Consider the following 15976-nt stretch of genomic DNA (forward strand, 5'->3'; position numbering starts at 1 on the left):
TTTGGATAAACACAATTGGCAAGAGACACAGGTAGCGTGTGAGCGTGTAAGCTCTGGGAAGGACTGTTCGCAGCCTCTCCAAACAAAGCATATTTATCCTTTTCATTGTGTAACAGAAACTGACCCAAAACATAGAAGATGCCCGCCCCCCACCCATCGAGGCACAGGAAGAGGTGGCCATCCAGGGGCTGTGGCGTGTGTCCAGCTGTGGTGTAGCCAGTGAGAGACAAGTTTACAACCCACGTTACGACAAGTGTGTGAGGAGTCAGACCCGAGGCTCGCTTATGTGAACACATGGACTGTGGCATCTTGTAGCTGTGTCCCATGCCTGGGCTCAGAACACTCTGATGACAAAAGGATCCCTAAAGCTAGCTAGAAACATCAAGGAGGGGGAGACAAAAAGGAGACAACCTCTCCACTGTATGGACATACAACACTATACACAGCACCAGATAGGTCACACCATCGAAGCGCTGTCTCTCGCCCGCGGTGCACGCTCGGCATCACACCCAGCGTGAAGTGTGCACGCGTCACATGCAGACGCTGCGTGGGCCGGAAGGGCAACCGAGAGGTCGTGGCTCATCAGAACTGCCACTGGCCCGGCCATCCCCGGAGGGACATGCCACCACAAGGCTCTAACAAGAGTGCTCGTTCCTTACTGCTGGTAATTTCCATACTGGCCCTGCAAGAGACCAAAACACGTGTTACACTTCCCTAGTCAGGAGTCAAAGTGGCAGAGAGGACCCCACCCCCCAAACCCGGGATTAGGGACGAAAGGAGGTATGAAAATCAAGCAAGCCAACAGCTCTCTGCCTAGAGCTATGGGGCAAGGCAGGCGCTGGCTCCCTGAAAGCCATGGTCCAAGCCTGTGGCTAAGGATTGAACCAGGTCAGTGAGGCTCCTTACCAGCTCCCCCCAGTAAGGCCCCCCCCACCACGTTGCCAGCGGCCAGCAGCAGGGCTGGACGCAAACTTGGGCTGGGGCTCTGAGGCCAGAGCCACTCAGCCAGCCACGTCTGACCCTGAGTGTACGTGCAAAGGTGATTTCTCAAACCCTCACGGGCTCAGAGAATTAACATTCTAGACGGGAGCTGGGCAGCCAATTCGCTTCACGCGTTATTCCACGCGATCATGAGTGAAACCTTCGTCATGTCTCCACGGACGCGCCGGGTCTTGCCTGCTCATAGCCGTAAGGCCGCTGCTGCTGGGCGGACGGGCCCGTCTGGGATGCCCTGTAGCTTCCGTACTGCTGGCCTTGTCCTTGCTGGTAGCCGGAGTACTGCGAGGCAGCTCCCTGGGCCGGCCCTGAGGGCGCATACCGGCACCGTGAGAACGAGGCAGCACGCGCCCTGACCCCCGGGGGCGCCTGAAGCACCAGCCCGCTCCTCCTCAACCCACGGGCCCCCCAGCATGAGGGCACTGAGCGTGGGAACAAGGCTGCCGTGGGCCCCCTGCGACCCGGCCGGGCTCACAGCTTCCTGGCAGTGGTGAGTCCGCCCTGGTGGTTGCTGCAAACCCGCCCGTTAAGTACCACAGCAGCTGCTTCTCCTGGGCATTCCCGTGGAAACTCAGGTGAAGCCTTTGGAAAGAACTAATAAAGATCAAGTAATTGCTCAAAAGATGCTATTTAATGAGTCATGGTTGCAACAGGTTGGACAAAAACCTGAAACTGCGGCTCTCCTTCCCCGCAACGCGCCGCGGGCACCGGTGAGCCCAGGAAGACGCCTCACGCAGGGGGGCCCTGCCTGCCACCTCATTTTTCCAGAGCCTCCCGGGTGGTCCCGAGGTGCAGAGGCAGAGCCCCACCGCCCGCATGAGTTCCCGCAGCAGGGCCCACGGCTCCGGAAGGAACGGGGCCCAGCTCTGCGCGGGCGGGCGCGGGGAGGCTCCTGTTCACGTCTCGCCAGGACGCTTCAGGGGAGAGGCGTCCACGCTCTGTGAGTGCTCCCGGACTCACTCTTTTGACGAACTAATCACCTACTCTTCAGGTCCTAACAACGGCTTCCGGCATGTATCCTGAATGTTAACCACATGCCCGGCCATCACGTGGTGGCAACAGTAGGCAGCTGTCCTCCTGTGACAGCAGCACCTAGAAGTACAACTCCCCTCCCCCACCCGCCCGCCCCCAGCACCCCGGGTTCTGGGGAGCGCAGCCCGTGTGCATCTTGGGGGCTGGTTAGCATGGGGAGAGCCTCGTGCGGTTGCGGCTCTCGGCAGACACGACCCAAAGGCTGGGGTCCGGAGCAACTGTTTCAGGTGGATCTGCCTGGGGAGGACGAGGCCCACAGAGGACCGGGCAGATGTGTGGGCTACTATCCGGGCAGGACAGCCCTCAGTGAGACTGAGCCTGCATTCCGCTGATCTCCAGTGGACGGGGCTCTTCCCTTGTTGCTACTGTAGCGCGAGAAGCTCCCTCTGTCCACTTCTCTGTCCCATAGGCCTGAAGAACAATATTTGTTGGCGGGCTCCATGGCAGAGCCCGTGAAGGCCCGCTGGCCCCCGGGCACTTTAGGGAATCCTCACAGGGTGAACAAAAGCCAGCGAGCGGGTGTGAGCTTCTAGAAGCTGCCGCCACGCTAACCCATACGTGGGCTGTCTCAGGTGACCGTGTGGGGGGTGCTCAGAAAATGCCCACCTGACCGCGGCCCCTGGTCCCTAACGCTGTTCTCCCATTGGAGGACCCAGAGCACCCGTGAGACATGCTGCTTCTAGGGCTAGAGCACCGAGAGTGCTGTGGTCCCAGAGAATAAGGAGATGCTCAAAGACAAAAGGATGGGAGCACGGCAAAGGGACTGCAGGGCCCCAGGTCCCCAAAGGCGAAGCTGGACGATCTGAATCAGAGAAGTCTAGGATCTAAGCCGCTGTGTAAACTGAATGCAAAGAATACATATTGATAAATGATTAATAACTAATCATTAATTAATTACTCTGCCTTAAAGAGAAATTCCAATTCTTCCTTCCGGAGCGTGGGTTGGGCTCAGTGGCTTGGTTCCAAAGATCAGGAAAAGTAGAGGACGAAGGGATAACTTGATGGTGGGGCACCAGGGACCGGGGTCAACGTCAGAGGCCAGTCATGTTGACATGGGATAAGAAGAACTTGCCCCCCCCGCCCCCATGAGGTCTTTCCAAAGCCCACGGCCCAGTCTCATCCTGAAGAAAACCTCAGGCAAGCCCAACCCGAAGATGTCCTACAAAACACCTGCCCAGTCTCGCTGAGACCGCCAAGGTCCAGAAGGACAAGGATTTCCCAGGTGCGGTCCCAGCTCAGGGGAGCCTAAGGAGACGTGAGACTCAGTGCCAAGGGGAATCCCAGATGGGTGCCGGGACAGAGAAGGACCGCTGGGCACACGAGTGAGAGCTGAGTGAAGTCTGCACTCGGTCCCCGGCAGTGTGCTGGCGGGGGCTGCTGAGCTGGGACAGCGGCCCTGCGGTCGGGCGAGGTGGACAGCAGACCTCTCGGCACTAGCTGCACAGCTTTGCAGGAAATCCAAAACCCTTCCGAAGGACGCGGACCAAGCGTCCACTGCGCGAGCGGCAGCGCGACCGTGCGCAGGCCTGCGCAGGGAGACGCTCCCCCTTACCGTAGCCTTGCTGCTGCCCGGGGTAGGTCTGCTGGTTGGAGTACTGCTGCTGGTACCCTGTCTGCGGCTGGGCTGCGCCCTGCTGGTACCCCGCCGGCTGCTGGCCGTACTGCGAGTTTCCTGCGGGGGGAAGGAGACACAGTGCGTTTCTGGGCACGGAGGCATTCCTCCCGCCACTCAGGACGCGGAGCCCTTGGAAAAGCCCTGGACCAGCTCAACTGCTTCAAGATCTCTTTTCACAACGATTCGAGTGTGCAGGTACAGCCCAAGTGACACCGTTAACACAATTTAAGGCTAATACAAGTGTTTTGGGTTGAACTGTGCCCCCCAGAAAGGTACGCTGAAGCCCACGTCATGTACCTGTGCACGTGCTCTCACTTGGCAAAGGCTCTCTGCAGATGGAAACAGGTAAGGGCCCGCTGCACTGACTAGAATGGCCTGCTTATCGCAAGAGGGCACCTGGACACGGACCCGGGGACAAAGCCCCACAACAGCCAAAGCGGAGCGCGAAGTAACGTGCCTACAAGCCGAGGACACCAGGACTGCTGGAGCCTGTCGGAAGCTGGGAGAGGGTCTGGGGCGGACCCTCCAGTTGAGCCCCCGGAAGGACTAACCCTGCTGACATTGGATCTCGGCCCTTGGGCCTCCAGAGCTGAGAGAGTGATTTCTGCTGCGCTCAGCGGCCCCGTCTGCGGCACCTCGCCACACAGCTCTCGGGGCCAGGACAGCCGGGCAGCAGGCCTGCAGCAGCGACTCGGAAGGAAGCATGTTTCAGCCTCCGATCAACTATGGTTTCGCTTGCGTAAAGATCCCAGTGACAGAACCTGTAGACAGCTAAAAACGCGCCCCTGAGAACGGAGCTGAAAGGCACAGTGCAGTGTGGGAGTGTAAACGGAGACACCCCGAGGGTCCTGGACTAAGATCCGTAGAGCGCAGTGACCCCCAGGGTGTTCTCCACGCGCGCCTCGTGGTGTTGACTCCTGCAGGGTTATTCGTCTGCGAGGCCGGCGGGTCAGCCAGTGAGAAATACCGTCCCACCAGTAAGGAAAATACGGAACGTGACTGCAGGCCACTGTGCGTCCCAAGCAGGAGACAGGTACCCCGCATACTTCCTTGAGCACCATGAGATAAGCACAACCGCGTGCCCGTTGTACAGGTGGGGGGCTGAGGCGCACCGCCCAGCGGCGCAGGAGCCGGCACTATGACCCGGGAGCCGGCAGTCTGGGATGGCTCAGGGCCTCCAGAAGGGAAACTCGGGGACGTTCCAGTCCATGGCTGAGGACACGCTCAGGTGAGCAGCAGCTACCAGGACACTCCTTGGAGACGGCTTACTGTAAGTTCACGCGGGCACATATTTACCTCTATAGGTTTTAAAAGTTTATTTAAGTCATCTCTGCACCCGACATGGGGCTCAAAATCACAGACCCAAGATCAAGAGCCACATGTTCCAGTGACTGAACCAGTCAGGTGTCCCCACAATGCCTTCTTATTTAAAAAAATCTAGCCAGTCAGCATCTGTGCCCAAAGCCTCATGTGGCAGAAAGCCCACGGGAGGAAGCGCGGCTGAGGAAAGCAGGGAGGGCGCCGCCATACCGTTCCTGAGTGGGCAGCACGAGCAACCGTTAGACCCTTCCTGCAAACATCCTGGACGCAGGTCACAGGGCTGCCGTTCCAGAGCAGTGTGGGAGTGACCTCCCACTCACGGTTTTCCAAACACCTTCGCGAAAAGACCAATTAAAGTCTAGCGTCGTTTTCTTTGGAATAGGCCTTTGTTCTTCAACCGTGCCAAGTGCTCTGCCTTCAATTTGTACTAAGTCCTGTCCCCAATTTGTGCAAACCCACTTCTCTAGAAGGAGGGGCATGGAGGGGACGAGGGGCCGTCACTTGACTGCAACACCCCACGGCAGATGACTGGCCGGCCCAGAAAGGACACAGCAGCCTCCTTCTCTGTGGGGGATCCATCGTAGACCCTGTGGACCCCGGAAGCCGAGGGCAGAGCCATGTCTGCACACACCGTGCACTCCCCTCCGCACGCACGCACCTGCCGTCAGGTGTCAGTGATGAACGGGGCACAGCCAGGGACTGTCAGTAACCACAGACACCAGAAGACAGCCTTCACCACGTGTGGTGACCAAAGTTGTGCGAATGTGGCTTCTGGCTCTGGAAACGCCTTCTGGTCCTGTGCTCACCCGCTGGTGTTGATGGAATGATGTGACCTGAGCAACGGGGGCGGCGGACGAGTGGGAGGGAGCACCTCACCCCTCTGACCCTGTGTGGGGGGAGAGGACTACTATAGTTGGCTATTTTTTTCTTTTAAATCAAAACATGTCCCGGGGCACCTGGGTGGCTCAGTGGGTTAAGCGTCTGTCTGCCTTTGGCTCAGGTCATGATCTCAGGGTCCTGGGATCGCGTCTCACATCGGGCTCCCTGCTTCTCCCTCGGCTGCTTCCTCTACTCGTGTTCTCTGTCAACTAAATTAATGAATCTTTAAACAAACACACAAACCAGATCCTGGAGACGTCGTTTTTAAGCAGCAGCCTTCCTGAGAGCTGTCGCCGTAAAGGCTTGCACCCCTCACGGGGACTCGAACCGCAGCCACGAGGAACAGCAGACGCGCGAGGGCTCTGACTCCAGGGCACATCCTCCCTGCTGACCCTGCACACTCTCCGCGTCTCCACAGTTGCTCCCTGCCCTGGGAGGCCCCGAGCTCTGAGGGACTCCTTCCTTCCAGCCGGTGCGGTGCCGGCGGGGCAGCGCGGGCCCCAGGGTGCGGTGCGCAGCCAGCGGACCTGCACGGCCGAGTCACAGAGCAGTTCTCCGGGGCCTCAGATGGTCGGTTGCTCTGCGTTTTCTCAGCTTTAAACCCCCTTTCGCTCTTCACGTGGTAACCGATTCAGGAGCTCAGTCACGTGCACCTAGCCGACGGCCTGGCACACAATAGGTGCGCAACAAATGTGAGCAGGGGTGCCGCGGAGGACCTCGGCTCTGCTCCCACGCACCACAGAAGACCTTCCCTTCCGTGGAGCCAAACCCGGTAGCCAGGGGGCCTGCTTGAGGAACGTGGGCACAAAGGAGCCACCAGACTCAGCCGCCACCAGGAGCTACAGCCCAGTGACTCACTGATGCGTTTGATAAAACTACTTCTGGAAACAAGGCTGTGCCTCGGGGACGCCACGGGCTATCCCAGAGCAGCCGCCATCCCCACCGGTCTGGGCGTTTACTCACAGGGGACGTGCCGGTCTCTGGGGCAAGACCCTGAGGGACCCCCGAGGACAGTGCTGTGACCACGGGGCTCAGGGGCATGGATGAGTCTGGATGGCCAAAAGGTCAGGCCACTTTGATTTTCAGTGACAACTGGTAACGTTTATTGTTTCTAAATTTGGCTTTTGCACAGACGCATACGTTCACGTGACAACGCAAAAGCGAATGCGGTCCCCCTTCAAGTTTCAGGGAAGAAGGCCACCTCCAGCCCTGCCAGCTCCCCAGCCCGTACCCCACCCACAGCCATGGTCTCACACAGAAAGTGGCTCCCCTGACACCCTCATCCTCGACACCTGGCCTGAGCACATGGCCCAGCCCAGAAGAATCTGCCGCAGCCGCCCACAGGGAGTTCCGTGTCTTTTAACAGACTCGGTGCCTGGGGCAGGGCACAGGGGACACAGGCTCCTTCCAGGCTCTGCTGCGGCAAACCTCGCAGCCAGGAAGTATAGCAGGACGCCTCTTGGCGAGCGGTGTCTGCCTGGCTCAGTCGGCCCCTCGGCCCCTTACTCTGCCCTGCCTGGCCTACGGCAACCTGGCCCCTTCCCGGCGCCGGCCCTTGCAGGCCAGCGGCCTCTCATTCTGTGGGACCACACAAGGTCCCTGTCAGATGCCACCTCCTGCGAAGACCCCAGCACCAGCCCCCTGTGCTCCACAAGCCTCCTCATCCCATGGTGGGACCAGGGCTTTACAGGAAACATTTTTATTGGGGCTCTGGTCCACCCCCTCATTGCTTCCACTCGAAACCCTCCACCTCCATGGGTCACAGGCTGCTTGTGCACAGCCGTCTTCTCAAAGCATGACACCTGGCGCCTCGCAACAAGGCCTGGCAATGCCGCCCACCGTGGGGAGACCTGACCTTGTACCACAAGTACGTGGAGTCCCAGCCACGGGTCCAATTAACAAGACGGAACAAAACACTTCCAGATTCAGGAGGAAGCCGTGCCGTCTGCCACACTTGCCTCGGAAGAGCACACTTTCTGTCGGTTACGGAAGGCAAGAGCACGGAACCCAAACACGAAGGAATAAAAATGTGCGCTTCCAAGTTCAAGAGGCTGAGTGCATGTCCGGGGCTTATCTTTGGGGAAGTCGTTTCTGCCTCGGACCCTCACCTGGACAAAGCAGGGATAAGCCAAGGCACCCTGCGGCAGGGAAGGCAGCGCACGGGCATCTGGGGACGGAGGGCAGGGCTGGCAGGGGCGTGTTTGCAGGGAGATGCTCCGGGCGGCCCACCTCCTCCCGGCAGGCTGGGACCCAGAAGCGCGGATACCCGAGCGCACCCCATCTACCTGGTCAGCCTGCGGTCCCTCGAACCTCCAGTACTCATGCCAGTGACCCCGGCCAGCCGTCACAGCCAGGCACCTGCAAAGCTGCCATGGGCCAGGGTCCCATCTTGGGGGCGGCCCAAGGTGAGGACGAGGGAGGCGTACAGAGAACACTCGCAGGGATGGCGGACGTGAAAAGCAGCTGAGGTTCAACTGGAGAGGAAGAGCATTTGGGGCACCTGTGTGGATGGGGGAGGGCTAAGGTGGTCCCAGGTGGGACCTTAGTGTGGTTGCTAACAAGGCAAGACCAAGGGCAGTTGTGGTGACTGAGAAGGCACAAGGAAAGCGTTACCTGTTCACCACGAAGGGCCAACACTTAACCAGTTCCTAAAAATAATAAGGAACATCGAGTCCCTCATGAATAATCTTACTTTGAGGCGGTTGGGATGGTTCGGTTCTCTGGTTCTATACCCACCATCGGGTTCCAAATTCAGCCTGGGGCGGCGGCCAGGTCATTGCAGCAGCTTTGAGAACAGGAGGGGCCGACGTGGGCTGCCTCTGGGGTCGGAGGGAAGACCTGGCTCGCCGGGTGACTGCGCCGGGCACGTGCAGTCTCGGGGTCTCGGAGCCAAACTCCCCGGGAAAAGAAGGCTGGGTCTGAGCCGTGTCCCTGAGTGGCACCAAATGTGTGGACGTGGGAAGCCGCTGCAGGGAAACACTCGTAACCAACCCCAGCACAGCCTCTGGGTGATTCTCCTCTAGTCTCCAGATGCCCTATCATCTCCTAGCATTCCAAGTAAAAAACCAAACTGCGTGTGGAAAAGCGTATGATAGTTCTTCAAACAACTAAACACAGAATCACCCTATGACCCATAATTCTCTTCTGGATGTAAATGCAAAAAAAAAAACGGAAGCCAGGACTCGAAGAGAGCTTTGCACACCCACGTTCACAGCAGGAGGGTTCCCAACAGCCGGGAGACAGAGGCAACCTGCAGGTGTCCGTCGACAGCTGAACGGATGCGCGCACTCCGGTGCGTCCCCGCAACAGAAAACAACTCGGCCTGACACCTGCTATGGCACACACAACCGCGGGGAGGTCCTGCTCAGCGAGCCGGGCCAGGCAGCAGGACAAATACTGCAGGGTCCCACTTACGTTAAGGCCCTAGACTCATCATGTGCAGATAGTGGCGTGGTGGGCGCCTGGGGTGGGAAACGGGGAGCCAGGGTCTGACGGGGCCAGGAGATCAGTCTGGGAAGAGGAGCAAGTCTGGGAGACGGACGGCGGGGACGGTGACCGCACGATGTGAATGGGCTTCCTGCCACTCAGGCACACTCAGAAATACCCCCAGCGGTAACGTGTATTTTTAGCATAATTCTTTTAAAAAGCCACCAAAAGCATCTGGATTCACAAGCTGCCTGTTTCACGTTTATTGCTTGTTTCCTTCCTCCGGGGCCCCGCTGCCAACCCTCACCCTGTCCCTACTTTGGACACCCAGACCAGGAAGCCGGGGCCAAGCCCGCTGGGTCCCGCTTCCCTGGGACTTTAAGGTTTTTTCCTCTCTTGGGGTCTCCCAAGGGCGGGGAAGTCCCTTCGCTGTTTGGGGGCCCCACTGAGAAGCAAATGTGCAGGTTTCTTCCCAGTTGTGTGTGTGGTGACCTCACGCTGGAGGCCGGACGTCGGGCGGGCGCCATATTCCCAGCGGGGAACGGGGCGCGAGCTAGTCACTGGCTTTCTGCTCACGAAGCTGGCTTCTCTCACCACCGCCTCGCCTCACCTCACCTCCACCAGAAAGCCCCCGGGGCAGCTCCACTGAGGAAGGCTGGTGGGGGGTGGGGGCTGCCTTAGGCTTTACCAGGCCAGCAGATGTCCGAAGAAGTGGCCAGGCCGGGCCCAAAGAAGCCTCGCGCTCCACGGGCCCTGCCCGGCCGGCTCAGGTCTGGGCAGGGACTGAACCTGCCCCACTGAGTCTGGACTCCGGAGGGGCTTCGACAGAGCTCAGAGGCCCCAAGCGGCTCAGCCAGGCCTGATGGTGGCGTCTGGGCCCCTGCCACCCCCACGCAGCCAGTCACGCCCCCTCCACCCACCTGCATCGTGATCAGGGACGCGTGACCTGCCTGTGTGGCCTTGGCGGGCACACTCGGCCCTGGAGCCCCACCGCCAGCTGCGGCTGCGCATCGGACAGCGAGCTGTGTGCTCTCCTTACCGCCCTCATAGTAGTGCTGCGTGGATTCCTCGAAGGACCGGTCGTAGCTCTGCTCTGTGTAGGACGACTGCTGGTAGGCGTAGTCGCCGTGTCCTGCGGCAGACAGAGGCCACGTGCTGTCAGCGAAGGCCCGGATGGCCGGGAACCGAGCGTCCTGCACGGGACCTGGATCCGTTTTCCCTGCACAAAGCCCAGGGAGGGGCTTCCGACCGCCACCCTGCGTGTGGGCTGGGCGTGAGGACCCAAGGAGCACGGTGCATAAAGGGGAGAGGGTGTGTCAGCGCCTGCCCCGCGAGGAGCTCTGCCGGCACTGCCACCTGGGGGCACCTGCTGGGGTGTGCCCTGCACCCTCAGGAAGCCTCTGTCACCGTTCCCTGGCAGGGGCGCTGCTACCTCCTTCGTGCTCCCTGCCTGGTATTGTCCTCCTCCCCAAATCCCACCGCCCTCTATGACCACTCTGAAAGCCACCTCCAACCCTGGGACTCTTGAGGAACGACTGACAGGTGAGCACCGGATGAAAGCAGCAGACACGCGGCTCAGCGGCGACACCCTCCTGAAGGCATCTCACGAGAACACTTGTGTCCCTCTTAGGAAACCGTCTCGTGCACCTGTTCATCCTAGCCGTAACCCCTACTGCGTCTTGGGAAAGGGGACGAGGGGTCTTGAATCCGTGAGTAGCTATGGCCTGAGACCAGCCCTGCCCTCACCCTCATCCCCAAACACACTTGGGCAAGGGGCTTCTGGGGGCTCTGCTGGCAGAAGTCGGGGCGACGCGTCCAAACGGGAGTGACCAGAGAGCAGCGACCGGGAGCCGCTGAGGTGCCCGGTGTCACGGCACAGCACGGGCGTGGGCCTCACCATCGGGATAGTACTGCTGGCTCATGGGCTCTGAGGCGGCCTGGCTGTGGCCGTACTGATCGCCACCATAGTACTCCTCCTGGCCCAGGTACTGCTGCGACGACCCTGGGGATGGACAGCACATGGGGGACATGAACTCAGAACACTCATGTCACAGGATAACCCCCGCCCCGGCCGCATGGGTGTTCTCCCCCACACCCAGACCCGGGCACCTGAGACTTGGAACTTATAAATACAACCGCCCCACCCGACTCCAGCCCCTGCAGCAGCTCAAGTCAGGTCCGCCTCTAGGAGCAGCACAGGCTCTCAACCTTCTGCGCCCCGTGAGCCCCACACAGCTCCAGACCCCCCACCCCTTCGCTCGATGCTAAGGACCGTGCAGAGCCCCCTACCCCAGTTCTCAGGAAGGAGGCGGGCGCAGGCAGTACCTTGCTGGGAGGGCCGGTAGGGCGCCATGGGCCGCTGGCCCATCATGGTGCTGCCCTGCCCGCTCTGGCCCATCATGGCGATGGATGACTGGCCCTGGTAGTGCTGGCTGCCGCCCTGGGCCGAGTTGTAGTGGGACGAGGCTGCCTGCTGGTGCATCATGGACACTGGGCGACACGACAGACCCGAATAACCCCGAGAAGCTCCCTGGGAGGCACCCTGACCCCGCACCCCAGTCCCCAACGGCGCCCTTCTCCTGGACCCAGACCTCAGCTCCTGGGCTGCCTCCACACGCTGGAAAATCGCCAGTCCTGTCCTCCCGCACCCCCAAGGCTGCTCCCAGAGGAGCCAGGCCTATGTCCGCCTGGGAGACCTGGGCCTCTAAGGCCCCTGGAGGGTGGTCTCTGCCCCCTGCCCCCGTCTGGTGGTGCCGCCCCTGCTCGGAACCTGCTGGGGCAGCACTGAGGAGAACCACGTCAGAAATAGACGCCAACAGGCGAAATCTATCTTAGTAACATGTTTTATTTGACTCCATATACCCCAAATATTCTTATTTTCAGTATATAATTGATAATAAAAATAAACTAAGGAGATACTACACATTTTCCCTTTCCGTATTAAGCCTCTGAACTCTAGTGCCTGACGTCCTGGGACATCTGCGTTTGGGCCTGATGGTACCCAGTGCTCAATGTCTGTGGGCCTGCACCCTGCCTGCACTGCCCTCATCCCGAGTGAGCCTGACTCTGTCCCCTGAGGAGGGGATGTGTCGCCCCTCGTCAGAGCCCTCCCCAGAGCTGCCACAGGAAACAGTGGAAACCCAGACCCCAGGGTCCCCCCCCACTTCAGAAGGGCCCCAGGACCCTGTGTGCAGTGTGCACACATTTCAGAGGGCCCCAGGGACCGTCCCAGGGTTGAGGGGGTGCCGCAGGGCGGAGCAGGGCAGTACCTGGGTTGGACTGCATGTTGATGTTGGCCCGTGACACGTAGTTGCCGATGGCACCCTGGCCCTGCAGGGGCACGCTCTGTGAGGTGGGTCCTGAGTGGCTGTAGCCGGGCCCCGAGCCGTGGCCGCTACCGGACATACTCATGGAGGTGGTGGGCAGCGTGCTTTGGGCCGTCTGCTGCATGGACACGTGGTTTGGACCTGCCAGGAGCACAGGGAGGACCCCAACCCCATGGAAGCCTGGCCTTGCTGCCAGACACCCAGAGTTCCTTCACGTGACCGCGGGGACAGAGACTGGCCCGTGGCCAACAGCGCCCGAATGAAGTGAGGGTCAAGTGCTGAGCAAAGAAACAAGCACGCGCTGACCGAGGAGAGGACCCGCCGGTTCGCTCTCGCAGGGACAGCTCCCAAAAGCTAGCGACGGTTCCTGCTCCAAAGAGAACCTTTTTGTTCTTGGTTAAAAAGATCCACATGGAAGCCCACACGTTGGACGGGGCCGCGATTTAACACTGTCAAAGCAGAGTAGAGGATCTGGAGTGCTGGATTCCCTTTGCACGTGACCCCCCGCGCTCGGGCGCCCAGGCACGGCAGCAGACCAGCAGCCCGGGCCTCAGGAGGAGGGAGGGCCCCCGTGAGGCTCTGCAGGGCATGGGGCACCCTACTGAGACAGCGGTCACCCAGAAGCCTGCGCGGCTTACGTGCTTCCGGGAGCCATCCCCAACCCCGAAGGGCTCAGGGCTACTCACCGTTGCCAATCTGGCCCTGCATGAGGGAGGACGGAGGCAGGCCCGTGCCAAGGGCATCGCTGAGGCTGCCCTGGGAGTGCAGGCTCTGGCTGGAGCTGCTCTGGGACAGCGCTCCGGGGCCCAGGTTCATGTTCTGGGTCGGCGGCTGAGGGAGACAGGGAGGTAACAGGGACGCGGTTAACCCGGAGAACAAGCACCTGAAGCCCTCCAGGGCTCGGGCGGCTCGTGAGGTCCACCTGTGCTTCACAGCCACCTGGCCAACGTCTAGAACCCCCTGTGGCTCTCGCATTTGATCAGCTGCGGATGACCAGGCCCCACCACCTCAGGCCAAGAGCACGACACACTAAGCATTCTCGTGGGAACATTCAGAACTTAAATCAACACATACTCAGAGACTCAAAGCTGGGCCCGCTTTCCTGGGGATATAGCGAACCACCTCGTCAGCCCACCAGACTGCACCGCCCTCACCTCACTCCACACTGCTCGGCTGGCCAGGATTCCGTGCGCCCCTCATCCACACCACCCCACGCCCCAGAGCCTTTGCACACACTGCCCTGTGCCTTAGCCTTGGCATTCCCATTGCTCCTCCTCTCTGTGTGCCCTGCCTACTGCAGGCCCAACTCTGACTGGCTTGGAGGGGGCATGGGACGGAGTGACCCCCGCGCCCTCACCTCCTGGATCCAGACCAAACCGCAGCTCCGGAGCCTCAGACGCATGAGCTACCCAGACCCGGCCAAAGACAAAGTTCCCAGCAGGACCTGCTGCTGCCTCTGGGGTGAGGAATTGCAATTTCATGGGTCAATTGTGTTGGTTTAATGATTTTTTTTTAAGATTTTATTTATTTATTTGACAGACAGAGATCACAAGTAGGCAGAGAGAGAGGAGGAAACAGGCTCCCCGCTGAGCAGAGAGCCCAATGTGGGGCTCGATCCCAAGACCCTGGGATCATGACCTGAGCCAAAGGCAGAGGCTTTAACCCACTGAGCTACCCAGGCGCCCCTGGTTTAATGATTTTATCAGTAAAACACTTCCTGGCACTTATGATGTCACTTTCCAGGGGACTTGGGGACATCGAGAGATAAGCCATTCCCGGTGACAGGGTTGTCCTGGAACCTCCCTGCGCATCACGGCCAGCACGGGCCTGGCCCTCCGAGGGTGCGCCTTCTTGTCCCCGGTGCGGGAGGCAGCCACCGCCGGACCTTGTCTTCACAGCAGTAATTTGATTTTGGGAAAATGGGTTTTAAAAAGTCAGAAAAAAACCGTTTACACGGACGTCTGCAGTGTCCCCGCACTGCGTGCCTCTGTGGTTTTGCTGGGAGGTCAGAGCTGTGTATGGTCCTGGGCCCCCCCTTCCAACAGCTCATCCCCGCACCACTTCCTGTCCTCCCGAGTCCCGCCTCCCACCACGTCTAGGTTTGGAGCCTCGGGGTCACCTCCCTTGGCTAAAGAGACAAATCACAATTCTGAACGGTCCGCTTCAGAGCCCGCTGGCTGGCCACTGGCCCCTCCCCCGCGCCTATCCGCGACTTGGTCCCTGCAGGTGACGCGCTCAGACTTCCGCTCCCCCCCAGTGGCAGCCTGAAGCTGCGCCTGAGCGTGTGGGTGAGGGCGCGCCCCCGGCCCCCGCTGCGGGCACTCACGGCGGGGAGCAGGGACTGCATGTTCTGGTTGGAGTCCGCGATTGTGGCCAGGTAGACCAGGTTCCGGTGCAAGATCTGCTGGTACCTGCAGGTCAGGGGCACGCGGTGAGGCAGAGGGGCCGGCAGGCCCATCGTAGCCAAGCCCCTGGGGGGACAGACCTCTGACACTGCCCGGGGACAGGACGGGTGAGGGAGCAAACTGTGGTTTAGGACAGGGCCAGACAGGGACCAAGGTCCTGAGCGGGATCCTGACTGATGACAACACATGGAAAGACCCCACGGTGGTGGCCAAGGAGGGGGTGTCAGCAGGTCTGTTCAGAGAATGGTGGGGGAGGGAGGCAGGAGGCACAAGACAGAGACTGAGGGAGACACAGGAAGAAATGCCAGAAAACAAGGCCTACTCCATCGGACCCTGACACCCGGCCGACTTGAAACCTTCGCACCCCTGAAAAGGTTCCCCCAAACAGGCCAGGGGGATACGGGGGGAGCCCAGCGTGGCGGTGGCTCACACATGTCACACCTGTGGGGGGCTCAGACGGCTGGCGCTCGCGCTCCTGCTCTGAATCCAGCCCTGGGGGTCACCTGGGGTCCTACCCGGAGAAGCTCACGGTCCCCTGGTGTGTCCACCAGCAGTCCCCTCTCCACCCACACTTGCGTCTCCCTCCAAACCTTCTGCCCTCCTTGGAGTGCCCTTCTCTGAGGGGGACCGCCGTGGCCCGCCGGTCACTTACTGGGCGCACTCGGCCGTCTTGCCCTTGCTCTGGTAGTCCAGAATGCACTGGATCAGATGGTGGTTCTCATCCAGCATCTGCGGGGGAAGCACACGTGAGCACGGCCACACACGCGTCTGCGGTGCCCGCTCGAGGCGGACGACAGGCTGCTTGCGGGAGGCGCTCCGTCAGGTGCACGCGTGCGGGTGTTCATAAGGGAGGCCTGGAACTCTCCCACGCCAGCCCGGCCAGCAGGACCGAACACATCCCACAGCCCGGGCCAAGCGCGGCCTCCCACGTGCCAGGGTCCACCCTCCGCAAGCCCAGGGGCAGGCTCTGGGTCTTG

The 15976-nt window shown here is 60.5% G+C and overlaps 1 protein-coding gene across 3 annotated transcripts; it reads right to left on the reverse strand.

The window, feature by feature from the left end:
* Positions 1-150: 150 nt before the first annotated feature.
* Positions 151-15756, reverse strand: SS18L1 (SS18L1 subunit of BAF chromatin remodeling complex). 3 transcript variants are annotated; one of them, XM_032878864.1, is made up of 10 exons: positions 15652-15756; positions 14921-15005; positions 13281-13425; positions 12538-12735; positions 11594-11758; positions 11166-11270; positions 10308-10400; positions 3581-3700; positions 1177-1304; positions 151-682 (listed from the first exon to the last, which is right to left on the reverse strand). In XM_032878864.1, exons 1-10 carry the CDS (start codon positions 15726-15728, stop codon positions 656-658), a joined length of 1143 nt encoding a protein of 380 aa, XP_032734755.1. In that variant the 5' UTR covers positions 15729-15756; the 3' UTR covers positions 151-655. The 3 variants fall into 3 exon arrangements, with proteins under 3 accessions (XP_032734755.1, XP_032734753.1, XP_032734756.1); XM_032878862.1 differs by having other exon boundaries at positions 1142-1304; XM_032878865.1 differs by lacking the exons at positions 151-682; positions 1177-1304 and adding an exon at positions 1969-2439.
* Between the last annotated feature and the right edge of the window lie 220 nt (positions 15757-15976).

The sequence above is a fragment of the Lontra canadensis genome, unplaced genomic scaffold (genome assembly GCF_010015895.1).
Source record: "Lontra canadensis isolate GAN:19392208 unplaced genomic scaffold, GSC_riverotter_1.0 scaffold65, whole genome shotgun sequence".
In the NCBI taxonomy this organism is placed as follows: Eukaryota; Metazoa; Chordata; class Mammalia; order Carnivora; family Mustelidae; genus Lontra; species Lontra canadensis.

Excerpts from the sequence above, each read along its gene's own strand:
- SS18L1 (XM_032878862.1), bottom strand. The coding sequence starts at position 15,728 with ATGCTGGATGAGAACCACCATCTGATCCAGTGCATTCTGGACTACCAG. Across the intron at positions 12,736-13,280 it reads GCAGGGCCAGATTGGCAACG|GTCCAAACCACGTGTCCATG; the intron begins GTGAGTAGCCCT and ends TGCTCCTGGCAG. Across the intron at positions 11,271-11,593 it reads CTACCGGCCCTCCCAGCAAG|GGTCGTCGCAGCAGTACCTG; the intron begins GTACTGCCTGCG and ends GTCCATCCCCAG.